Source organism: Carcharhinus amblyrhynchos, chromosome 25 (genome assembly GCF_965287045.1).
Source record: "Carcharhinus amblyrhynchos chromosome 25, sCarAmb.v2.hapA, whole genome shotgun sequence".
Lineage (NCBI taxonomy): Eukaryota > Metazoa > Chordata > Chondrichthyes > Carcharhiniformes > Carcharhinidae > Carcharhinus > Carcharhinus amblyrhynchos.
In genome coordinates, this window is record NC_137348.1 from 38,572,654 (window position 1) to 38,599,612 (window position 26,959).

At 44.8% G+C, this 26,959-nt stretch overlaps 1 protein-coding gene across 2 annotated transcripts in view; it reads right to left on the minus strand.

The window, feature by feature from the left end:
* abca2 (ATP-binding cassette, sub-family A (ABC1), member 2) overlaps positions 1–26,959 on the minus strand; it is a 508,234-nt gene that overhangs the window by 284,779 nt on the left and 196,496 nt on the right. For both annotated transcript variants that reach the window (XM_080212375.1, XM_080212373.1), the window contains exons 3-5: positions 14,282–14,393; positions 7,706–7,869; positions 5,874–5,995 (exon numbers count right to left, since the gene is read on the minus strand). In XM_080212375.1, coding sequence (XP_080068501.1) covers positions 5,874–5,995; positions 7,706–7,869; positions 14,282–14,393 — 398 coding nt within the window. The remainder of the gene's footprint in view (positions 1–5,873; positions 5,996–7,705; positions 7,870–14,281; positions 14,394–26,959) is intronic.

Genomic DNA, 26,959 nt, shown 5'->3' on the forward strand with positions numbered 1-26,959 from the left:
TAAATTGAGTTTGTATCTATATATGTCCTGCTTGTGAACACAATTCCCATTCACCTGATGAAGGAGCAATGCTTCGGAAGCTTGTGCTGCCAAATAAACCTGTTGGACTTTAACCTGGCGTTGTAAGACTTCTTACTGTGCTTACCCCAGTCCAACGCCGGCATCTCCACATCACGGGGGAGGTGCCAGATGACTGGAGAATAGCTAATGTGGTTCTGCTATTTAAGAAGGATTGTAGTGATAAGCCAGGGAACTGCAGACCAGCTAGTCTCACGTCTGTAATAGGGAAACTATTGGAGAAACTTCTGAAGGAAAGCATCTGTCTCCACTTGGAGAGGCAAAGCTTGATCAGGGATAGTCAGCATGGCTTTGTCAGAGGGAGGTCACGCCTAACAATTTTGATTGAATTTTTTGAGGTGGTGACCTGGTGTGTAGACGAGAATAGCGCAGTCAATGTAGTTTATATGGATTTAAGCAAAGCCTTTGACAAGGTTCCACATGGGAGACTTAAAAAGAAGGTAAATTCATATGAGATACGGGATGATTTGATAAAGTGGCTTCAAAATGGACTCAGTTGTAGGAGACAGAGGGTGATGACAGAAGGCTGCTGGAATCCAGTGTCCAGCAACGTATCACAGGAATCTGTGGGTCGTCTACTTTTCGTCATTTATATAAATGACATTGATGACTATGTGGGGGATAGGATTCATAAGTTTGTGGATGACACAAAGATTGAACAGGTGGTTAACAATCAGGTGGAGTGTCCTGGCCTGGCCTATAAGATATAGATGGAATGGTCAAATGGGCAGATAAGTGGCAGATGGAATTTAACTCTGTAAAGTGCAAGGTGATACACTTTGGAAGGAGCAATTTGACAAGAAAGTATTCAATGAACAGTGGGATATTAGGATGTTCTGTGGAACAAAGGGATCTGGGCATGTTTGCCCATAATTTCTGAAAATGGAAGGGCATGTTAGTCGGGTGGTGAAAAAGGCATATGGAACTCTTGCCTTTATCATTCAAGGCATAGATTACAAAAGCAGGGAAATTATGTTGGAGTTGTATAGAACACTGGTGACAGCTAGGGTACAGTGTGCAGTTCTGGTCGCGACATTATGTGATTGTACTGGAAGGGGTGCAGAGGAGATTTACCAGGATGCTGCCTGGGTTGGAAAATTTAAGTTAAGAAGGGAGGTCGGATAGGCTTGGGTTGTTTACATTGGAGCAGAGAAGACTGAGGAGCGACCTGATCAAGCTGCACGAGATTATGAGACTTGCATTCTAATCAATATTCTGTAAACTGTGTGTGACTTTACATGCCCTTCTCTGATCAGAACCTTCCACCTACCTGACGAAGGAACAGCGTTCCCGAAAGCTTGTGGGATTGCTAACAAATAAACTGGTTGGACTCTACCCTGGTGTTGTGAGGCTTCTTACCGAGATTATGAGAGACATGGGCAGAGTGGGTAAGGAGCATCTGCTCCTCTTGGTTGAAGGGTGAGTCACGAGGGGACATAAGTTCAAGGTGCCCGGCAGGAGGTTTAGGGGATGTGGGGAAAATCATTTTTACCCAGGGAGTGGTGACGGTCTGGAACCCCTTGGAGGACGGTGGAGGCAGATTGCTTCATATCGTGGAAGTTAAATTGTTATAATTAAAGTTCCATCAACCTCTATCAAGCAATGGAAAATGCTTATCAGCATACAGGCCTTCAATGGGGTCGGTACTTGAGTATTTAGCATGAATAGCTAATCTTCATCTACATAAATCCCGTGAACATTCTGTTTTTTGGCCTTCGCCAGAGGATGAGAAAAATTAGAGTTTTCCATATCAGAATACCAAAGGCAAAATATGGGGACAAGCTATGCAAATGAAGGATTAGGAGGAGACAGTTATCATTGAATAAGAAAGGGTGAAAAGCTTGGGTATGATTGGTGAATATATATGCAAATGAAGGGTTAGAAAAATTGCTTGTTTCCCATTTGCTGTAGTTAACTATAATTGCAACATCAGAAACACTCTACAGAGGGCTGCATGTCTGTTTCTCCTAGTGCACAAGTAATTAAAACTTGTAAGATCGAGTACTCGTAGTGACTAGTGCTGTATTGTACCCAAGTCGACTGTAGTACCTAATAGTGCCTAATGTTGCTAATCCCTGGATCTCCCACAACATCCTTTAAAAAGCATCTCAATGAGCATATGGCACATCATAACATTCAGGGCTATGGGCCAAGTGCTGGCAGATGGGATTAGGTGGGAGTTTAGGTATTTTTAACGTGTCGGTGTGGACTCATTGGATCTGTAGTTTGAGCCAGCAACGACATGGTGACGATTGGCAATAAAATTAAACGGGGAATGATGAGAGAAAAAAAGTGATAATAAAAAGGGCTGACAATGAGGGAAACAATCCTTGTAAATAAATTGCATGTAAATGCAAGTTAATAGACAGTTGGGGTGGCACAGTAGTTAGCACTGCTGCCTCAAAACGCCAGGGGCCCGGGTTCAATTCCCGGCTTGGGTCGCTGTCTGTGCAGAGTCTGCACGTTCTCCCCGTGTCTGCGTGTGTTTTCTTCGGGTGCTCCAGTTTCCTCTCTCAGTCTGAATGCTGGTTAGGCGCATTGGCCATGCTAAATTCTCCCTCAGTGTACCCGCACAGGCACCGGAGTGTGGCGACTAGGGGATTTTCAGAGTGACTTCATTGCAGTGTTAATATAAGCCTATGTGTGACACTAATAAGTCAACTTTAAACTTTAAAAAAAAGTTGAACAAGTTTAAAAAGATGTATTTGTGCAGGTCATGCCCAGTTTTAGACATGCGAGTGCCCCAGGGGTCGGTGCTGGGGCCTCAGCTATTTACCATTTATATAGATGATCTGGAGGAGGGAACCGAGTGCAGGGTGTCGAAATTTGCTGATGACACCAAGACTGGGGGAAAGGCAAATTGTGCGGAGGGTGTGGAGAGTCTGCAGAAGGATCTAGATAGGCTGGGCGAATGGGCCAGGAAATGGCAAATGGAATTTAATGTTGGCAAGTGTGAGGTGGTCCACTTTGGTAGGAAGAATGGTAGGAAGGACTATTACTTACGTGGCGAAAAACTGCAGCAGGCGACGGTGCAGAGGGACCTCGGGGTCCTTGTGCATGAGTCGCAAAAACCCAGCTTGCAGGTGCAGCAGGTGGTCAGGAAGGCGAATGGGATGCTGGCCTTCATAGCGAGGGGGATTGAATATAAAAGTAGGGAGGTCTTGCTGCAGCTGTATAGGGCATTGGTGAGGCCGCAGCTGGAGTACTGTGTGCAGTTTTGGGCGCCGCACCTGCGCAAGGATATTTTGGCCCTGGAGGGAGTGCAGAGGAGGTTTACTAGGCTGATACCGGAGTTGAGGGGATTGAGCTATGAGGAGAGGCTGAATAAACTAGGCTTGTACTCGTTAGAGTTTAGAAGAATGAGGGGAGATCTCATTGAGACGTATAAGATGATGAATGGGATGGATAGGATAGAGGTGGAGAGACTCTTCCCGCTCAAAAAAGACAGTAGGACTAGGGGGCACAGCCTCAAGATAAAGGGGAGGCGGTTTAGAACGGAGTTGAGGAGGAACTTCTTCACTCAAAGGGTGGTGAATCTCTGGAATTCTCTGCCCGTTGAAGTGGTGGAGGCTGCCTCGCTAAATATTTTTAAGAAGCGGGTTGATGGGTTCTTGATAAGAGAGGGGATTAAGGGTTATGGGGAGAGGGCGGGAAAGTGGAACTGAGCCACGACAGATCAGCCATGATCTTATTGAATGGCGGGGCAGGCTCGAAGGGCTAGATGGCCTACTCCTGCTCCTATTTCTTATGTTCTTATGTAAACGCTAGAGGATATTTATTCTAATCTATAATTTATTGCTGATCACAGATCAGACACTTATAAAGAATGACCAGTACTACATTCAAAACAGGACAAAGGATTAACAACGTCATATCAGGAACAACAAGTTCAAGTAAACCAGCTTAAATTAAACCCATCTCTATTACTTAAAAAGGAGAAAGCAACAGATTGAGTAATTACAGTCCAATCATCTTAACCTCAGTTGCAGCAAGCTATTAGAAAGTTCTGAGCAAAGTAAATCTTCATTTAGAAAGACATGGATTATTCGAGGACAGTCAGCATGGATTTCTTAAAGAAAGGTCATGTCTGACTTACATGACTGAAGGAAATGAATGGGCAACAGCAATGAGGACAGTGTCAAGGCAAAATACTGCAGATGCTGGAATCTGAAGCAAAAACAGTAAATGCTGGAAAATCTCAACAGTTCTGATGGCATCTGTGGAGAGAGGATAAAGCCAATGTTTCGAGTCAGGATCAGCCCTTTGGCTCTATTCTCTCTCCACAGATGCTGTCAGATCTGCTGAGATTGCCAGCATTTTCTTTTTCTGTTGTTGAATGAGGATAGCGCGTTTGATTTCATCGGCTAGCAAGTCTGTCGACAAGGGAGACTGGTCAGGGAAGTAACAGCCCAGGCAATTCAGTGGAAGGGAGCAAGTTGGATCCAAAATGGTTCGATGTTAGAAAGCAAGGAGTAATGATTGATGGTCTGTGTGAGCAGTAGGCTACTTCCAATGGAATTCTGCAGGGCCCAGAAGTACGTCCCTTGGTTTTTGCAGGACGCAATGAGGATTTACACTATCACCCACTTGCACCATGACACAGTCGAGATCTACCCAAACTACCTTAAATAAAGTAAAGCTCTTGTAGTTCATTCAGTTGCAATCATAACGCACAGTTAAAACAGACTAACAGGAAATACTTGTCGCCTGCAGGAAGGCAGAGTGCAAAACTGAAAATTAGAAAAGCTTCTCTTTAAATGAAAATAATCCATATTATAAAATGAGATTCAAGATACTTTATTTTGTCTAAATGGCCATGTTCTACCCAAACTATCTTAAATACACAATGGGCTCTTGTAGTTCATTCAGTTGCAATCAAGACGCACAGTTAAAACAGGCTAACACAGGAAATACTTGTCGCCTGCAGGAAGGCTCTGCTCACAAGCAGCTAAAAATATTATGAACCAGACACCCCAGCTTCCCACCGCATAAATAAGCCTGCAGTAGCAACTGAAAATGGACAATTATTCTGACATTTTACTGAATATTTTCCCAATTCCAATCTCCAGTTGGTTAAAAGAATCAAAATCAATCTCCTCTCTCTCCAATTTTAGATCCTCTCACACACAGAATCTGTACAGTACAAAAGGAGGCTGTTCAGCCCATCGAATCTGCACCGACCACAATCCCACCCAGGCCCTATCCCCATAACCCCATGCATTTACCCTAGCTAGCCCTATCTGACACTAAGGGGCAATTTAGCCAATCAACCTAACCCGCATATCTTTGGACTGTGGGAGGAAACTGCAGCACCCGGAGGAAACCCGTGCAGACACAGGGAGAATGTGCAAACTCCACACAGACAGTGGCCCAAGCCAGGAACTGAACCCATGTCCCTGGTGCTCTGAAGCTGCAGTGCTAACAACCGTGCCAGCCCAAATGAACCCCCAGAAAAATGCCTTAACTCGAGCAAAATAAATACTTGCTTATAATTGGTTTGCTTGAGTATTCCCTTATCACTAAAACAGCCAGGTGAAGATTTATGAACTCTTGTCTCAGTTGTAAATGCACATTCGAGTCTACCAGTGAAATGGGTCAATTCAAATGCATAAGAGGATCAGGAGAGAAAAGCCACAATTGAAACATCAGCCCTCCCACCTTTGTCTCCTACAGTGGTTTTCTCCACGCGACATATGCTTGTCCTTACACCTGCCTCTTTCCATAACTCCCAAACAGGGACTGGTGTTGATAAGTCATCCAGTCATACTGGATATTGTCATTCCCATTCTCCTTACCTCCTTCAAATTGACACTTGATCCCAGCAGGAGTCCAGCTGTTTCATTGGACATGGACAAGTTGTGCGTCAAGAAGTTCTGAAGTTCATCCTGATCCTTTACAACTGATCCAAGGGTGAACCCTAATAAGACACAAGAGCATAGGCAGAGTAATTAAATCCAAAACTTTGAAAGTTGCTGCATATTTGTACCAAATTCAAAATGAAAATAAGTCATTTGGAGAACACAATGCAGAGCAAATTTGTTGTATATTGATTGGTTCGATTCAGTCAGTTGTGCAACAAATTGTCAAAACCCTGTGAGTCACTCCCAGTATAAAGTGAGTTGCAATTGTCCTATTTACAAAGGGGCAATGACCGAAGTTACGTGTATTTGAAAGGACTAGCTTCATCAAAAGCCCCAGTGCTCCCACTTGTACTCCAATATCCATGCTGAATAAATATTCTGAAATATCATCATATTTGATGCCCTTTGCAATAACACATGGTGCTCATTCCATCGGAATGCCGCCTGTTTCTCTCGCTGCCTGTCACAGATGCGGGCTGGCATCTATGTCCATCTGGACATGACCGGCTTGACCACCAATGGTGCCATCGAGAAACATGATGGACATGGAAGTCTTCCATTCAGAGTACATTGTGTCCTTGCTATACTCAGGGCTTCCTCCAAGATGAAATGAATGACCTTTTTTTGTTGCAAGTTTCTCTTCTTTTGCACCTTAAGTTTCTATGCACACCCATTGCCCTTGAACATTTTTTTTTAGAGGAATACATATAATTACCATAAACTTAGCTGGGGAATCAGAGACAAATTAGTGTATGCAGAATCCTATCAGAAAATCTTAGAATCATGCAGTGCAGAAGGAAGCCATTCGGCCCATTGAGTCTGCACCGGCCACAATCCCACCCAGGCCTGATCCCCATAATCCCATACGTTTATCCTAACTAGTTCCCCCAATACTAAGGGTCAATTCAGCATGGCCAATCCACCTAACCCACACATCTTTGGACTGTGGGAGGAAACCGGAGCACCCGAAAGAAACCCACGCAGACACAGGGAGAACGTGCAGATTCCACACAGACAGCAACCCGAGCCAGGAATCGAACCTTGGTTCCTGGCATTCTGAGGCATCAGTGCTAACTACTGTGCTGCCATCGCTAAGCCTGCTGTAAAATTAAAAGCGGGCTGGTGCTGCAACATGTGATAACATGAAACAAAGAATTTTGAGATAAAATAAATGTTTTAGTCTCTGTTTCACACAAACATGCGCCCACACACACACACGCTCACTCACACACACACATACATACACACACACTCCTGTTCCTGTGGAGATCTGAACACTGAAATAAATTAACACTGTAACAGAAGATTAAATGCCTAAATCTTTCATCTTTCAAATTAAAACTCTTCTGTCTCACTTTCCAGAAAAACCCAAGGAAAAATTTGTGCAGCTAACAATGCAAGTCCTATTTTGTTAAGTTTGTTATGAGTTTATTTGTCCCTTTGTTAACCTGTTTGGTTCTTGATGTAACAACAAGTACATACTTATCTAAATATGCAAGAAAAGAATTATAGCATGTGTGACATAACAGCAATTAGGTTAAAAATAATGACTTACAGATATCTGAGAAGTGCTAGTTTGTTTTACATGTGGGCGATATCACATTTTGCTAAGACATTTCCTCTGTGCTTATCCCGCAGGGGTCCTGTATCAATGTTATCTCACAATTTAATTGCAGCATTTGATTTTGCACCTTTGTTTGCTTTCTCTGCTCCAGTTCTCACACACTCTCTGTCTCAGAGATGAACTCTGAATGAGTGCTCTTTACCTTTACTGCTGTTGAAGTGGTTTTCCACCGAGCTTGGGTCATTGTTCATTGATTCCAGATGACGCCGTAGAGATTCCAGCTCTTCCTCAAGGCCCCGGCGGTCAGGGTCAAACAGATTGCTCTCTTCCACCACCTCATTGATTCGCTCGAGTAGTTGGGTGACCCTTCAAAGAGACAGCAGTCACAGTGAAAACTCTCAAATTAGCAGTCATCAAGTGCGTCTCGTAGGGCAGGATTTTCCAGCCCTTCTCATAGAGAATCCCTACAGTGTAGGAGGAGGCCATTTGGCTCATCGAGTCTGCACCGACCATAATTCCACCAGGCCCTTCCCCTACAACCCCACATATTTACCCTGCTAATCCCCTCACGCTAGAATCAATTTAGCATGGCCAATCAACGTAACTTGCACATCTTTGGATTAAGGAGGAAACTGGGGCACCTGGAGGAAACCCACGCAGATACAGGGAGAATGTGCAAACACCACACAGGCAGTGAGCCCAGCTGGGAATTGAACCTGGATCCCTGGTGAGGCAGCAGTGCCAACCACTGTGCCACCGTTCTCGCCAGCAGGATCTTCTGGTCCAACCAAAAGCCAACCTACATCTTGCAGCGGGTTCCCCAGCAGCATGCAAAATGCCATGGACTTCAGCAAGGATCAGAAGATCCTGTGACGGCAGCCCATGGTGCGCTGCCTCCGCCACTGGAGAACACAACGCGGGCAGGCAGAAGATCCCACCCTCAGCTTAATGCACATTCACATCCGGTTTATTGCCTTTGTGACCAATTCTTTAGTAGTTTTTTTTAAGCCTGCTGTTGCTGTCAAGCCCAACAAAATAAATTTAAATTCATTCCATGTTTGAATATACAGCATTCATCAGGACATTAATCAATTTTTAAAAGCCATAAAGTGCACAGAAAAATAAGACAAGGTTTAAATGGGAGGAACAGAGACTGAACAGGGAGAACAAATACTGCTGTACCCATATCAGGATAGTAAGAAGTCTCACAACACCAGGTTAAAGTCCAACCTGTTAGACTTTAACCTGGTGTTGTGAGAGTTCTTACTGTGCTTACCCCTGTCTAACGCCAGCATCTCCACATCATGGCCATATCAAGAGACAGTGGATAGCTGACAGACTGAACAACTCAACCTTGGGATTTGTACTCTAATTCAGAAATCCTACCATCAATTCCACAACTGTGTTTCGCATAGCAGGGTGGCGCAGTAGTTAGCATTGCTGCCTCGCAGCACCAGGGGCCCGGGTTCAATTCCGGCCTTGGGTCACTGTCCGTGTGGAGTTTGCACGTTCTCCCCATGTCTGTGTGGGCTTCCTCCGGGTGCTCCGGTTTCCTCCCACAGTCCAAAGATGTGGGGGTTAGGTTGATTGGCCATGCTAAATTCACCCTAGTGTCAGGGGGATTAGCAGTATAAATGTGTGGGGTTAGGGGAATAGGGCCTGAGTGGAATATTGTCAGCATAGATCTCGATGGGCTGAATGGCCTCTTTCTGTACGGTAGGGATTCTATGTGTGGGTTAGGTTGATTGGCTATGCTAAATTGCCCCTAAGTTTCAAGGGGGCCAGCAGGGTAAAAACATTGGGTTACTGGGTGGAATTGTCGTCAGTGCAGACTCGATGGGCTAAACATAAGAACATAAGAAATAGGAGCAGGAGTAGGCCATCTAGCCCTTCGAGCCTGCCCCGCCATTCAATAAGATCATGGCTGATCTGAAGTGGATCAGTTCCACTTTCCCGCTTTCTCCCCATAACCCTTAATTCCCTTGCCTACCAAAAACCTATCTACCCATGACTTAAATATATTTAGCGAGGCAGCCTCCACCACTTCAACTGGCAGAGAATTCCAGAGATTCACCACCCTTTGAGTGAAGAAGTTCCTCCTCAACTCCGTTCTAAACTGCCTCCCCCTTATCTTGAGGCTGTGCCCTCTAGTCCTGCTGCCCTTTCTGAGTGGGAAGAATCTCTCTACCTCTACCCTATCCATCCTCTTCATTATCTTATACATCTCTACAAGATCCCCCCTCATCCTTCTAAACTCCAACGAGTACAGACCCAGTCTATTTAGTCGCTCTTCATAGTCCAACCCCCTCATCTCCGGGGGCCTCCTTAAATAGCCTCCTTCTGCACTGTAAGGATTCTACGATCTTTTAGATCCTTGGATCACAGTTTTTAGAAATGTCAATCCCACCAAAATCGCTGAAACAGGAGAGTTTCTAAAGCAATGTGGTTTATTATGGAGATATGTTAAGTAAAACTGAGAGGGGAAAATGAGGGCATGTTGTTCATATTGGAATTATGCTGCAGTGTGTGCAGGAAGTTGGTGATTAAAAGTAACTGCCTTCAACTGGGGAAAGATTAGAGAATCGTTGCAAGAGCGTAAACCCTGTTCACATCGAGTGCTCGGGGAACCGGAAAAATCTGTGTCTTTACTCAGTTGTCTTGGAAATAAACCTGCCTTAAGGAAAAGACTGGCTTCAGATTCATCCTTTCCTCAATATACGATTAATGAGATTAACAGTGATAATCACTAAAGAAAGCAAACCAATTAAATGCAACTTGAGGTCAAGCAATTCCCCTAAAGTAGGGTTCAAAGTATAAAAGTGCAGCATTTTTTTATATCACATTGATGATAGCATTGTAACTGGCTGCTGCCGACAATTAGAACAGGGCAGTTGTCTTCTTGAATTGGTTCCTGTAAGTGCCAGACAAATTATGTTGAAATAAACCTTGGCAGCATGTTTTCAACCCTCAGACAATCAACCCCAGATGGTGGGATGATTCAGCCTTTAAACTGAAGGACAGAGATACGGCCCTTTGTGGGAGGTGGTGGCGTACTGTTGTTATTACTGGACTAGCAATTCCAAGGTCTAAGGTAATGCTCTGGAGACCATGGCTCAAATCCCATCATTAGCAGAACTAGAGGGCACAGAGTCAAAATAAGTGGGGGGGGGGGGCAGTTTAGAATGGAGTTGAGGAGGAACTTCTTCACTCAAAGGGTGGTGAATCTCTGGAATTCTCTGCCCGTTGAAGTGGTGGGGGCTACCTCGCTGAATATATTTAAGTCACGGGTAGATAGGTTTCTGATAGCCAGGGGAATTAAGGGTTATGGGGAGCAGATGGGAAAGTGGAACTGATCCACTTCAGATCAGCCATGATCTTATTGAATGGCAGGGCAGGCTCGAAGGGCTAGATGGCCTACTCCTGCTCCTATTTCTTATGTTCTTATTGCACAATTTGAATCCAGTAAATATCTGGAATTAATTAAGAGTCCAATAGTGACCATGAAACCTTTGTCATAGGATCCTTACAATGCAAAAGGCCACTTGGCCCATCGAGTCTGTACCGACCTCAATCTCACACAGCCCTATCCCCATAGCCTCACATATTTATCTTGCTAGACCCTCTGACACTAAGGGGCAACTTAGCATGGCCAATCTTCCGAATGTGGAGATGCTGGCGTTGGACTGGGGTAAACACAGTAAGAAGTCTCACAACACCAGGTCCAACAGGTTTACTTGTAGCTAACGCCACTTGCTTTCAGAACTGGCTGTTCCCTTCATCAGGTGGGTCCAAAAACCTTTTGAAGGTAGAAGTATACAGATAATTTATAAGCAAGGGAGTGAAAGATTATTGGGCGCAGGCAGGAATTGGGAATGGCCATGATCTTAATGAATGGCAGAGCGGGCTTGAGGGGCCAAATGGCCTATTCCTAATTCATATTTCATAGAATCCTACAGTGCAGAAGGAGGCCATTCAGCCCATCAAGTCCGCACCAACCACAACCCCACCCGGGCCCTATCCCCATAACCCCATGCATTTCCCTTAGCTAGTCCCCCTGACACTAAGGAGCAATTCAGCATGGCCAATCCACCTAACCCGTACATCTTTGGACAGTGGGGGGAAACCCACTCTGACACAGGGAGAACATGCAAACTTCACACAGACAGTGACCCAAGCCAGGAATCGAACCCAGGTCCCCGGTACTGAGAGACAGCAGTGCTAACCATTGTGCCACCTTGCACAATGTTTATTTATTATTTATGTTTATTATTGTGTTCATTCTTAAAATTTAACATGTCATAACGGCAATAAATGTTGGACCCTTAATCCCTCAGCCACTAGAAAACGATAGGCTCTGCGCACACAATGGCCAGGATTTTCCCTGAGTTGAGCCAGTTGGGAGCCCTTTAAAAAAGGCAGGCAGGATCTGATTCTGGGATTCCCACCCCTTTTCCAGTTTCCAGCAATTTCTGTCGCTGTGAACAGCCAGCCCGCAGGCAGTACTCCAGTCCTGGTGGCTGCATTGCAGTGTTGGGTATTTCAGCCAGCTCCACACTGCCCATCAACACCTCCCCCGCCCCCCCCCCCCACCACCCCAACCCCCCCTAACCCCACACCCCCCAACACCACCCTCCCAACCCCACCACCCCCAGTCCCCATTCTGTGGTTCATGACACAACAGGGAAGACATGAATCACGGGAAAATCTCAGTTCCAAAAGGGGAGCCAAAAAGAACAACGGCCTGCTATTGCAATTCCTCCACTGATAGGACATTTGCTTGGAAATAGAACAGAAATCTGTTCTTTCAGGTTCAGTAGGCCCCACTGGAGCTGTGATGTGTCTTGACAGGTGAGTCTATTATGAATGCATGGATGAGCTTCAAAAGCATCTAAAGCTTTTAACTCTCACCTGAGGTGTGGTGATCCTCAGGTTAAATCACCACCTGTCAGTTCTCCCCCTCAAAGGGGCCAGCAGCTTATGGTCATCTGGTATTGTGGTGGCTTTTCCTAGAGTCAGGCGAGGTGGTGCAAAATTGATTGCTACAGCGTAAAAATAAACCATTCTAACCCTACACACACCGCTTGAACAAAGCCCCATGTCTGATTGTTCTTTGAACTTGGTGAGGGCAAGGAGCACTTGGAGAGAAATCATGAAGCCAAAATAAAAACCATTAAATGTTAATGAAACCCTACATACTTCCTCAGGAATCTTAAACAAATGATTGTCCTCTACATGACAGTGTGGCTAATGAATGTTGACAGGCTATTCAACAGTGTAAGATATTTCCATTAAGTCTAATTCTTTTGCCAGCTGACGGTCATGTACTCATACGCGCAAATGCGCACAAACCTCCAGTTCTGGTCACCGGAACATGATCAGCAGTATGACCCCTGTCCAGTTTCTTCTTTGCTGGTCCAGGGGTCAATTGCCAAGCATCTGCACTACTCGGTCTGCAGTTCAGCTAACCTAACATTGATCAGGTTGAAATCTGGGACCTTAGTCTCCTATATGCTCTTCTGGCCAGTCCCTTAACTGACCCCGAATCATGGACATCTTTCACATCAACATTTTTACTTGAAGTCAATGCAATTCTTGAAGATGCAGAAACATTGAGTGAAACAAAAAGAACTATCCTGATGATTTGGGAAATTCCAGACCAATTACAGCACAGAATAGCCATGATCGGTGGCACGGTGACATAATGGTTAGCATTGCTACCTCACAATGCCAGGGACCTGAGTTCAATTCCTGCCTCGGGTCACTGTCTGTGTGGAGTTTGCACATTCTCCCCGTACCTGTGTGGGTTCCCCCCACGTGCTCTGGTTTCCTCCCAGACTCCAAAGATGTGGATTGGCCATGCTAAATTGTTCCTTAATGTCAGAGGGATTAGCAGGTTATGGAGATAGGGCCTGAGTGGGATTGTTGTCAGTGCAGGCTTGATAGGCCGAATGGCCTCCTTCTGCGTTGTAGGGATTCTATGATACTTTGTGGCTGCAGAGTAAAGCAATCATAAATCCCTGTCAACTGGGTGGAATCCTTTGCTGAAGATATTTTATACCTGAACCTTTAGCCGAGTAGAAACACAAGTGTGTTTGCCCCTCCTGCGACATTGGCACAATGATATGTACCCTTCCCCTCGCAACAATTCACAGAGACCAGGCACTGTTACACAGTGGTTCCTTTCTCTACTTAGTCTTTAAAAGATCTTCTTAGATATCTCTAGTCAATCAATACTGGCTTAGGGCATAGAATTTTACCTGGAGAGGAATCATAAACCCTGAAACAAAATGAATGATTGGCTTTCTTCAAGGAAAATCATTGGCATAAAGATTAACTTTACTTATTAATGTCACAAGTAGGCTTACATTAATGACACTACTGTGAAAATCCCCAAGTCGCCACACTGCGGCGCCTGTTCGGGTACACTGAGGGAGAATTTAGTATGGCCAATGCACCCAACCAGTACGTCTTTCAGACAACGGGAAGAAACCAGAGCACCCAAAGGAAACCCACGCAGACACGGGGAGAATGTGCATTCTCCACACAGGCAATGACCCAAGCCAGGAATCGAATCTTTCAGACAATGGGAGGAAACTGGAGCACCCAAAGGAAACCCATGCAGACACAGGGAGAACGTGCAGGCTCCACACAGACAGTGACCCAAGCCAGGAATCGAACCCAGGTCCCTGTCGCTGTGAAGCAGCAGTGCTAACCACTGTGCCGCCAGATGTGCGATAATCTTGCAATGGGAACTTGAAATAATTTAATTTTGACTTACGTCGAGTTGGAATACTGCAGGAATCCAAATTCATCCCTCTGGCCATCGGGACACAGAGACTGCATCACAGGGAGTATCCCAGCAGACGTCAGGGGTGCGGCTGTGTAGAAGGCTGAAGGGAGACAGCAGTAAAAGAGAAGGGAGCAAGGGAGAGAGGGAAAGGGTACAGTTCAAAGAGCAGTTAAAGCAAGAGCAGAGTAAGGTCACCTTCATCATGCAATTAATAAAGCCCACTACAGGCCGAAGAGCACAGGTCAGAGGTCAAAAGGTCCTGGTGACATTTGTTGACAGCGTATTTACATTTCAGTTTGAGAGAATTGCAAATCAGGTCATTAGATCCCAAGAAATGAAATAATCACACAACACGAATTGATGAATCCCCATCCCAGCGTCTCTGACAGCAAATGATGAACAGCTCTGCCTCATGCTACTCATGGCGGTAAAGATTTGCTGAGTCAGTTGTTTAAAAAATCATTTGAATTTAATATTCAGCAAACTTTCACATTACAGATGGAATAAGGATTAGAGTAAGTCTGAGCAAGACTACTCTTGCCTCTATTTTCTACGTTTCTATCCATTATGGATAAATACAATGCTGAAATGCAAGGAATATATTGCCCCTATGGCTCATGCACCCTCTCAGCCCCACAAAAATGAACACGGACTCAACAGAAATATTGGGCCCTTCGAGTGGCGTGGGAAATAGAAGAATGCGCCATTTATTGGCATCATGGATAAAAGATTAAATCTGAGAACTTTGGGACAAGAAAAGGTGAGTTTATTTAAAATCATCTCGGTATAGTGAGGGTGTGGAACACTCTACCAGAGCTAACGCTGAAAGCAGACGCCATGTCAACATGAAAGAATGGGTTAGATGCCAGTCAGTGGCTGAAGGAAAATGATAGAGAGCTACATAGACTGACACGCCAACCCTGTTTCTGTGTGGCAATTTCGCTGCAATTCTACACAGTTGGGACATGCAAGTCAGGGCTGGGAGCATGTTCCGGTGCAAAGGCACCTTCCTCCGAAATGGTCTCACTGAGCTTCTTCCTAGGCAATCTGGGCCCTGATTCAGGCTGAAGCTATGGCATAGCTGCACTGTTAATGTGAAGACAAGCCACTTTGCTCTGATATTACAGTCAGAGAATGTGGCTACACCGCAGGAACGTTAGCGAGCAAGACCTGGGAACGTGTCATCTGTCCGGTGGCTTTGGAACTCAGACAATGGAGGGGAAAGGGAATTCCAATTTTGATTTTGATGGTTGGTTTGGGGGGGGGGGGGTGGAGAGAGTAGAAAGGTAAAATAAAATAATAAAACAAAACATTGCTGGTTGAACTACCTCCATTGAGTGTTACTTGAAAGGTTTAGGGCGGGATTTTACTGCCTCACTCGCCCTGAAACCGTAAAATCCTGCCTCAGGTCAACGGAACTTTCCATTGCGCGCCCTTCTCCCGCTCCGATTCCCGCAGCTGACGGGACAGTGAAAGGAAAGACAAAGGCCAGAATTTTAAGTTGTTACCCGCTGACATTAACAAATAATGAATTAACTTCTTGTGAAAGCACCTGGAGGACAATCCAGGGAATCAGTTGTATGTGAAATATTTGATTTTCACCCCAGTGTCAATTTCACCATTTGATGCTTTTGACCTCCTTACCTGGAAAGATTTGAAACAAGAAATTCCCTTCAAATTCCCAAGTCCATTAGTAGCAGTACTTTATGCACCTCAAGTCTAATTTTTTTTTAGGAAATGGAGAATTAAATGGAAAAGTTATCAAATGAATATTAATGCATCTGCAAACATTAGATCATCTCCATCCCTTAAACTCACTACACCCAGCAGCTTGAAGCAGACATGGATACATTGTCCCAATGAAACAAATAAAATAAAGCAAGAATGTCCATAAGAGGAGAAGAAATCGCAGGAGAAGGAAATTCTTACATGTATCTTTGCCTTTACAAACTGATGTCTTACCATTAGCACTAATTATTTCAATATATTCAGCCAAATAACCAGATGTTCAGACCAATGAGTCGTCAGTAACCAGTAAAATATGGAAGGGACATGTAGTCTGTACATCCAATTTCCTTCACCAATTGAAGAACGCATCAGGATAATTTTTAATTGTAGAATCAAAATCACATGAAAGGTTAACTCTCTCAAAATGCCAACCAGATTGTTTGTCAGTGCACCTTTCAAATGCGTGAACGACTCCTTTTGTTTCGAGGTCAGATTGTAACATTCATCAAAAGATCCATTTAGTTTTATATATTTGTTACCCTGATCTCACTGGAAGTGCTGTTCCTTTGGGGCAAGATAAATCGTTTCACTTGGCTGGAAAACTCAGAGATTCTGCCAATATCCTTGACTGCAGCTCCAGCAGAAAATCCTGGAAAATGGCAGAGACTCAGCTAAGCCGAGTTTCCCTTATATTCAAGAGTTTCCTCTTTGCTTCATAGAGAACAGGACTTCTCCCTGCCCCTTATGAGGCAAAGAAGGCAGAGGGGATGGAGCCACCGGTGGCAGCTCCTTGCTACACTAATGCGTACCCGTTTGATTCTGTTGGAACCAAGGTACCTGGATGTAATGATTTCAACAATGCCCATGACGTTGGCCTCTTGGAGTAGGAGCTTCCTGATAGAGATAATGATTGCCTGCACATACAGGTCCAGGCAGCGGGCGACCGAAGGGATTATCCAATCCGACTGCCTGCCCCTTTACAGCGGTTATATTTGCAGCCGGATGTCTCTGGAGAGGGAGCATGCGGGTGTCCAAGGGCATTCCATGCCCGCTGGGCACCACAGGGACTGGGGCTTATCATCAACCCCTTTAATCACATTTTAATTTGATGTTTTAAGTTTTCTTTCCACTTCGTCTTTTGTTTCAGGCAGTTCCCCTCCTTTTGGGAGCTGCCCATTTTAATTTGTCCCTTGTTAATTTGATTTAGTTTATTTGGTTGGTAATGATTGCCTGCCCAATCAGGGAGCCTCACCTACATCGAGGGCCGAAGGGCCTGTACTGCGCTGTAATGTTCTATGTTCTATATAATGGAGTATCGAGGCTACTGACATTCGGGATTCTGACTTTGTTCCGGAAGTCCTAATTTTCATAAGTATGAATTGTCTCTACATTCTGTTGGCAATCAGAAACTGACAACCATCCCTGGGAAATGTCTGCATTATGCGACAACTTTATACAGTTAACTTTTCACTCTGCGGACCTGTCCATTGCTTCTCTCCTGCTTATTTCAGTATAATCTGTTGAGCCACAGTGGAGAAGAAATAGGAATTGTGGATTGTAACCTCAGTTCACTGTGAGCTATCAGAGGCACAAAGGCTCTGTGGAGCAATGCTTTGGAGTCCTAGCACTGACCCTATATTGAAGGCCCAAATGCAGTTGGCTTGACTTGAAGGAGCTTTTGACACCTCTGCCTCATAATGACAAAGGGTCATCTGGACTCAAAACATCAGCTCTTTTCTCTCCTTACAGATGCTGCCAGACCTGCTGAGATTTTCCAGCATTTTCTCTTTTGGTTTCAGATTCCAGCATCCACAGTAATTTGCTTTTACTTTTTCTTGAAGATAGTTGGCCGTTGGAACTCTGGTCAAGATACGACAGTTTTGAAATGAGGTTCACATTCAAGAATACATCCCCAATGGCTGAATATATTAACATAATCTTCATGTTAGACTAAGACTATGAAGGTTATAATAAGCAAGGACTGATGAAGATTCTCCCACATCTGTAACATGCAATGCTTCATTGGGTAATGCAACGGGGCAGGGGGGGCAGCTTGCAGATGCCAATCTTTATAGAATGAGGAGAATAAAGTGTTGCCCACAAATGAGCAAGTGCCCACTGGCTACCAAGCCAAAATGGTGCCTCTATGGGCAACAAAAGGCTTCACAAACAACTGTTCAGGACTGGCTGATACAGGTTAGCGTTGTTTAACCAACTTGGCCATTTTTGAAGAGTAGATGGCTTTAGCAACACCTCTTGAGTTCTGAGCCAGTGTAATAGACATTGGATTGTTTTTCAGTGCCTTGTAAGCTTAAAACACTGCTCACTAGAGTGCATTCTGTTTTGCTTCTTGAATGAATGTGCACATCTACTGCATCAAAAAGCACGTTGCTTTACAGAGATTCTGTGTTGAATGATTAACTAAGCTACGTTCTACAGAATTGTAGCCATTCCAAAGGTCTTTGCTACCAAGTTAATCATCTTTAAAGTTCTAATGAATATTTGGCCCTTCCCTATTCCAAAATAAACACCTGTAATTCATTAAAATTTATATTTCAGTTCAATCCAATTTAGCATTGGTGTGAAGTGGTTTCCTCTGGCGTGATACAAAGGTTTTAGCATCACCGTGAAGGTTATCAAAGGGCTAGACTCAAATCAGAGATTTGGAGAAAGCAGTCTCAATTTAAGAATACAAATATAAAAGACCGTGTATGCTGAAAGTCAGAAAAAAAAGTAGCAAGTGTGGAAAAACATGCAGAGGAACAGAAAGTTTTAAAAGTCATGGACCTGAAACATGAACTGTTCCTCTTTCCACAGATGCTGCCTGACCTGCTGAGTGTTTTCCAGCACGATTTAAGTTGGCTATTTTCCAGCATAGTTCAAGAGAGTTTGCCTTCTCAATAAAAGATTTCCAGCTTTTTCATATAGGAGCAGGGACAAGCCATTCAGCTCTTCCGGTCTGTTCCAGCACTTCAATAAATCATGGAATCCCTACAGTACAGAAGGAAGCCATTCAACCCCTCAAGTCTGCAGTGACAACAATCTCACCTCGGCCCTTTCCCTGTAACCCCACGCATTTACCCTGCAAATTCCCCCTGACGCTAAGATGCAATTTGCATGGCCAATCCGCCGAACTTGCACATCTTCGGACTGTGGGAGGAAATCGGAGCCCCCGGAAAAACCCCAGGCAAAATCATGGCTGACCTGGCTGATCAAATTGAGGTATACAAGATGATAAAAAGTATGGATAAAGTAGACGTGGAGTGGATGCTTCCTCTTGTGGGGCTTTCTCTAGGACGAGAGGTCATAGTCTTAGGATAAGGGGCAGCAAATTTAAAACAGAGTTGAGGAGAAACTACTTCTCCCAAAGGGTTGTGATTCTTGGAATTCACTACCCCAAAGTGTGGTGGATGCTGGGACAGTGAGTAAACTTGAGGAGGAGTGAGACAGATTTTTAATTGGTAACGGGTTGAAGGGATTTGGGAGAAGACTGGAAAATGGGGATGAGGGGCATATCAGCCATGATCGAATGGTGGAGCGGACTCAGTTGGCCGAATGGTCTAATTCTGCTCCTATATTTTATGAACTTAACAGCCTCATTTCCCAAGTCTTTTGTTATGCTAAACGGTACTGTAGCGCGTTTAGAATTCTTTTACATATGACGATTTATAGATATGCAGCGTGGGAATGCTCCCTGCTGATACTCTCACCCATGCCAGGCATGGTGGCTGCTCGGAGTTGAGGTGCCCCCGTGCAGGGTGAGATGTGAAACAACCAGGCTTGCTACACAACTCCAACACTCTTAACAGAACCAACGACACCAGGTTCAGTCGTGGAGCAGCTGATTCTCCTCTTCCTCGTGGTTAATATTGTTAAACTTCCTGTGGTTAGTTTCAGTTTTAGAAACAAAGCCTCAAGCACTGTCCTGATTATTTTGAACGCTCAGAATAAAAACACTCGCTGCAAAATGTGCTCGAGCAGTTGGTCATTCCTCAATGCAGTGCTCGCCCCGTCACGAGATACGATGGCACAGCGGTTAGCACTGCTGCTTCACAGGGCCAGGAACGTGGGTTCCGTTCCCGGATTGGGTGACCGTCTGTGCGGAGTTTGCATGTTCCCCTGTGTCTGTGTGTGTTTCCTCCGGGTGCTCCGGTTTCCTCCCACAGTTCAAAGATGTGCTGATTAGGTGGATTAGCCATGCCAAATTGATCCTTAGTGTCAGGGGAATTAGCAGGGTAAATGTGTGAGGTTGCGGGAGTAGGGCCTGGGTGGGATTGTGGTTGGTGCAGACTCAATGGCTAAATCGCCTTCTTCCGCACTGTAGGGATTTTATGTCCTCCAGCTGTAAACTAGCTGGAGGATGGAGGTGTGATCAGAGGTGAGTTCAGAGGCCAGATTAAGCTTTGCCATACCTAAGGGTGCTTTGGTGAATGTTAGCGACATACCCTAGCATGGGTGGAATCCAGCACTTCCTATGGCTGACTAAGCGGACCAGCTGGGCTTGAATTGTTTCCCAGTCGGTCAGGCTCAGCTCGGCCTGAAACCCTGCAACTAATAAACGGGCAGCACAGTGGTTAGCACTGCTGCCTCACAGTATCAGGAACCCAGTTCAATTCCAGCTTCGGGGCGTCTTGCAGAGTTTGCACGTTCTCCCCGTGTCTGCGTGGGTTTCCTCCGGGTGCTCCGGTTTTCTCCCAAAGTCCAAAAATGTGCGGGTTAGGGGGTGGATTGGCCATACTAAATTGCCCCTTGGTGTCGGGGGGATTTGCAGGGTATATACATAGGATGGGTCCTGGGTCAGATTGTTGTTGGTGCAGGCTCGATGGGCCGAATGGCCTCCTTCTGCGCTATAGCTTCTATGACTCTACGATTCCAACTGGTTGCTGGGGAAGAGTCTATGTTGTGACAGTGACTTTAATCACTGTGTCACGGCATTCAATAATGTCTGAAAGTTGGGTTACTTTTTAATTTTTGATTAAAATAAATTGGTCGCTTCTTCAGAAGCTGAAGCACAGGCTGTTTATTTTACACTCCCAGTGAATGGCACACATCACTGCCCAAGGATAATGCCCTTACTGAATTGAAGCCAAGTGTGTTGCAGAGTACGTGGCAGCGTTCATCAGTCCCCAGCTCTCGTCTACTCTGGACAAGTTAACAGTTAAAGGAGACTTGCTATCGTTTTAATCACAACCCGTAGTAATGCAGAAAGTGGAACCACTTTCCCATGTTGCTTTATCTAAAAGGGAAAAAAAACATCCAAACCAGCAACTTACAGACTGGACAGCATGCAGCATGGCAGCAAGTCAAGCAGGTGGACAGGTGAAAAGAAAAGGATGTTACAAAGAAAGAAAACACACAACGAGAAAAGAAAAAAAAATCAAATATTAAAATGAATTCAGAACTCAGCAAATTCACCACAATACAGTAAACACCAAACCACAAAGTCTGTGTATGTGTGTGAGAGTGCGAGAGAACATGTTCATGCATGCATTTTTGTGTGTGTGTGTCTGTGTGAGAGAGAGCGCGTGTTCATGCATGCATTTTTGTGTGTGTATAATGTGTGCACATCCCCATGCATCTGTGTGTGCACGCATGTCTATGTGCACACACATGCGTCTGTATCTGTGTGCACGTGTATCTGTATATGCGTCTGTATGTGCTCACACGTGTGCGTCTGTGTATGCATGGGTGCTCTCAGTCAGTCCATCACAAATGACGTGACAACTTCTGCTGCTCTTGTGACGTTGATCCAGTTATAGCGTGCTGTGCTCCAAGCATCCCTCCTCAAGTTCCAAATGACTCAGAACCTGTAAGTGCTGCAAGCGTGAGTGAGCTATGACACCTCGTGATGCAAGTAAATGAGCAAATGGTGAGGTCCGTCACCATTCAGTCCTCCAGGCATTGTCCAGGCAGCGGGGGGGCGGCAAAAGAAAATGAGATATTCTCCCAATATTTCACACACAGATGATACATTTTGGTTTTGCTGTTGAAAATGGCAGGATCACCTCAGAGAGCTTGAATGACTGTTGGGTTGAATGTTACAAAGGGCCATCGCTGCATCAAAATACCGAGGGAGGAGAAACAACATATGGATTATGAAATAGATTGTTTAAAGTGAGGGTAGGATCAAGTTCGAGTATGACACAATTATACCCTCTTCCTCCTTCTCCTGTTCACCTGGCCAGGCTAACTGAATATGTAAAGTGCATTTGCTACCTTACGCTAAGGTGTCAAGATGTCTTACTTACAAGATAATGAAGGGGCTAGATAGGGTAGAGGTAGAGAGATTCTTCCCACTTGGAAAGGAAAATAGAACTACAGGGCACAGCCTCAAAATAAGGTGGGGGGGGGGGGTGGCAGTTTAGAATGGAGTTGAGGAGGAACTTCTTCACTCAAAGGGTGGTGAGTCTCTGGAATTCTCTGCCCATTGAAGTGGTGGAGGTTACCTCGTTGAATATATTTAAGACACGGGTAGATAGGTTTCTGATAGACAAGGGAATTAAGGGTTATGGGGAGAAAGCGGGAAAGTGGAACTGATCCACTTCAGGTTAGTCATGATCTCATTGAATGGCGGGGCAGGTTCAAAGGGCTAGATGGCCTACTCCTGCTCCTATTTCTTACATTCTTATGACACTCCAGAACAAAACTAATCACAAGCTATTGCTGCCTCAATCCCAGTTGAATACCAAAATCAACCGGCAAATTACTGCAACCGAAAGGTATTGGAGAATTCAGCACACAGGCAGGGTATACCTTTCATTCCTTCATGGGATATGGACATTACTGGTCAGGTCAGCATTTATTGCCTATAATTTCCTTCAAGGAAATGGTAGTGAGCTGTCTTCTTGAACTGCTGCAGCCCACATAGTGTAGGTACATCCAGAGTGCTGTTAGGGAGGGCGTGCCAAGATTCTGATTCAGCAACAGTAACGGAACAGTGACATAGTTCCAAGTCAGGATGGCGTGTGGATTGGAGGGGAATTTGCAGTTTGTGGTGTTCCCATGCACCTGCTACCCTTGTCCTTCCTGGCAGCAGGGGTCACAGGTTTGGACGCTGCTGTTGAATGAGCTGTGATGAGTTGCCACACTGCATCTTGTAGATGCTACACACTGATGCTACTGTGCGTTGCTGGTGGAGGGAGTGGGTGTTTGTGGATGGGGTGCCAACCAGGCAGGCTACTTTGTCCTGGATGGTGTCAAACTTCATCAGTGTTGTTGGAGCTGCACTCTTCCAGGCAAGTGGGGAGTCTTCCATCACACTCCTGACTTGTGCCTAGTAGAGTATGGACAGGTTTTGGGGATATCAGGAAGTCAGTTACTCATTGCAGAATTCCTAGCCTCTGATCTGTTCTTGTAGCCACAGTATTCAGTGTGTCTAGTCCAGTTCAGTTTCTGGTCAATGAAAACCCCCAGAATGTTGACAGTGGGGGATTCAGTGATGGTAAAGCCACTGAATGTCAAGGGGTGGCGGTTAGATTCTGTCAGTTGGAGATGGTCATTGCCTGGTTCACGTGTGGCGCAAACGTCACTTGCCACTTTTTAGCCCAAGTCTGAATGCAATCCAGGTTTTGCTGCATATGGGCACTCATTGCATTAGTCTGTTTTGGCAATATTATTAACATCGTGACGTTGTTCGACAATTATTTTTGAATGACCTCTTAAGCCTCCTGCCCAGAGCATGTCAAAAACAGGCCTGTTCTTCAAGTGGAGAGACTGAAACCCAAATCCCTTTCACCAGCTGTGTGCGCGTCCACACTGAAGAGGTCCCAATCTGCTTGCCACAGATGGGATAAATTTCACGAGTTATTTATTAAGGGAAGCCACTAGGTGGAGCAGCTCACAACACTGAGCAAGAGAGCGTGCAGAAGCAGCACCTCCGCACATGCGTCGCCCCCACCCCCCGGGCCCCCCTCATCCCCTACTCTACACTGTTGGTTTGTTGGATGATCACACAGCAGTGCTGTCTATGCATCTGGAATCTGAATGACTCCACGTCCTTACGGGCTTCAATAACTGGCGTGCAGAACAGAGGGAAGGTAGAATTTTAGCAAGTTCTGAGGGTTGCAAAAGAACGCAGTAGTTAAAGTGAATCTACTGACAAACTATCTTTGAAACGTTCACACTAATTGACTTGTTAGGGACCATTGTGGAAAGCTGTTTCACTCCAGCTCCAAAGTAATTATTTATTTAAAAAAATGTTACACCGGGTGTAGCTGCAACTGTGCGAGTACTTTTAAACTTACAGGAGTGCGTGCACAGGGACATAATGAGTCTGCACATTCTGAACCAGCTCAAGTCACAGGGACAAGAAATACAGAGAGTATTGAAGACAAGTTAAATCAGAGCAAAAAGCAAAACAGGTGTTTAATGCATGCAAACCTGTATATATAATTGGTAAAGTAAATGAAAAGGTTAACATGTAACAAGCTGTCAACAAACCCCCTCTGGGAAAAGGCATTTCTTTATTATAATCAACTTTATGTTATTTCCCATACGCACAGCATTTGCAAAATGTTGCTGACTTTTGCTGAGTTTTTTGCTCCTTTTACAAAAGGATATTTCCCAACATACCTTTGCGTACCTGGTAGTTGTAACTAAAATTATCACTCTACGAGAAAAACGTGCCAGTTAAATTGTGATAAAAACAATAAACCTTGCCTCCAAACAGAAAAAAAATGCAGTTGCGATGTGTTAGATGTTACTGGGTAACAAAGTGTAATTTAGGCCAATGAGACATCATCGGATGTTGAAGCCTGTCCTAGTAGCCCCCATTTCCCAATAGTTTCTACTACCAATGAGAACATGGCAACTATACGCAAGGGTCAAGGTCACCATTGCTGAGTGACACCATGGAAAGACAATCTCCTAACTCATCCCATACTTCAGTCGTCTGGCTTCACTCATCTCTCTTTCTCCTTCAGGGGGCGACAATCCATGCATATGGCTTGCAATGGGCAAAGCAAGTTCCCCATGACTGGCCCACCTAACAATGGGGATCGTGCTAAGTTGAGAACCTTGCAGCCAATGGCTCTGTAAGCCCCAGTAAATGAGATTCAGCCCGGTAGATTTCAAACCTAGACTTTTGCAAGTATGGAAATATCTAAGGCTGGTAGGTCACAGTTGAGTGACAGACACTATATTAGAATCACAGGAACAAGAGTAAGCTATTTACTCGCGAGAGCACGATCCACTTTTCATTTAGATAATGGTTGATCTGTAACTCAACTCCATCTCCCACCTTGGCTCAATAACATCATTTTAAACAGATCATAGCTTTCTTCCTACTAAACTTACAAGTCAGGTGATTGGCTGTAAATAAAAGAAAACTAATCACAATCATCTTCTAACAGTACTTGACCCCCTTCACCACCACCACTAGGTTCAGAACCTACTTACTGCCAGTAATGGCCCTCCAACAGAGAATAGGCTTAATAAATGACACAAATATTTATCAAGGCAGCAGGGCAGCAGAGCACACAGATACCTTCCTTTCCCCTACAAATATTGCAATCATTGGAATGAGGTATGGAACATTTTCATATTTCTACTAATTTTTAGAACAGAATCTCTACATTGTAGAAGGAGGCCATTTGGCCCATTAAGTCTGCAATGACTCTCTGACAGAATAACTTAGCTAAGCCATTCCTCCATCCTATCCCCATAACTCGCACACATTTACCAAGGCCAATCCATCCACTGACACATCGTTTGGACACCAAGGGGCAATTTAGCATGGCCAATCCACCAAACCTACACACCTTTGGATTGTGGGCGGAAACCGGAGCACAGTCACACCATGCCTTCTGGGGTACGACTCTTCTGGACACAATTCAACATCATTTCAAAGACAAAGGAGAAAGGCATCGGCTATGCCAACAACACCAGTAGCTCCTGGGAGCCTGAGAGTTGAGAAACCTCCATGTTGTCTTCACTGCTTCTTAGAATACATAAAGTACAGGAGGAAATTCGGCCCATTGAGTCGGTACTGAACATAATCTCACCCAGGCTGTATTCATGAAACCCCACACTAGGGTCAATTTAGCATGGCCAATCAACCTAACTCTCTCACCACTGGACTGTGGGAGGAAACCAGAGCACCAGAAAGAAACCCACGCAGACATGGTGAGAATGTGCAAACTCCACACAGACAATGATCAAGTTCAGAATTAAACCTGGGTCCTCGGTGCTGTGAGGCCACAGTGCTAACCACTGTGCCATTGTCTTGTAAAGTAAATGGAACAATCTTGCTTCATAAATTCTAGTTGATTTCTAAATATATGTTATTTGTATCTTGTAGGTTAGGCACAACTGAGGCCACGAGTGTTAGAAATTAAGAATTTGTTCCTTAGAGTTGTTTTTGATTTGAATGGTTTTACACCTCAAAAGCATAACATGTACAGGAATGTTTCCGCTGGGCAACTGAATCTCTTCCAATTTTGCTCGTGCGTCAGTATGGAACAGTGATGTGTGACAGTCAGGTACAGCTTTTTGCTTCCTCTGCTCGGCGTTAATCTCAGAAGATAAGCTGAGGTGAAGCTCAAGATCAAGGGTGAATTTTCAGCCGAGCGATATGGACCAGAGTTTAAATACAAGACCCCCAGACACAGGGCCACTGCTGCCACCCAAGTCATACGTTGATTCATTCTGCCTCGTTAAATAATGTGGAAGCAGCGGGCCAGGAAGGTACAGCTGCCACACAATTCAATTCATCCGATACGAACACAAAAAGACAGCAAGGGTGTCAGTGGGTCAAAAGGCACGGGTTCCAACAGAAAAAGGCAATGCTAACAATCATTTTTGCTCACCACAGATTATTGATACTTGAAGCGGAAATGATAAAACAGTCCAGGCAAAAGAAAATATCTTGGGAGTCATTTCCAAGATGCGATGGGCGTCAGTTGGGTTTTCTACGTTCACAAGCATGGATGGGCCCATTGT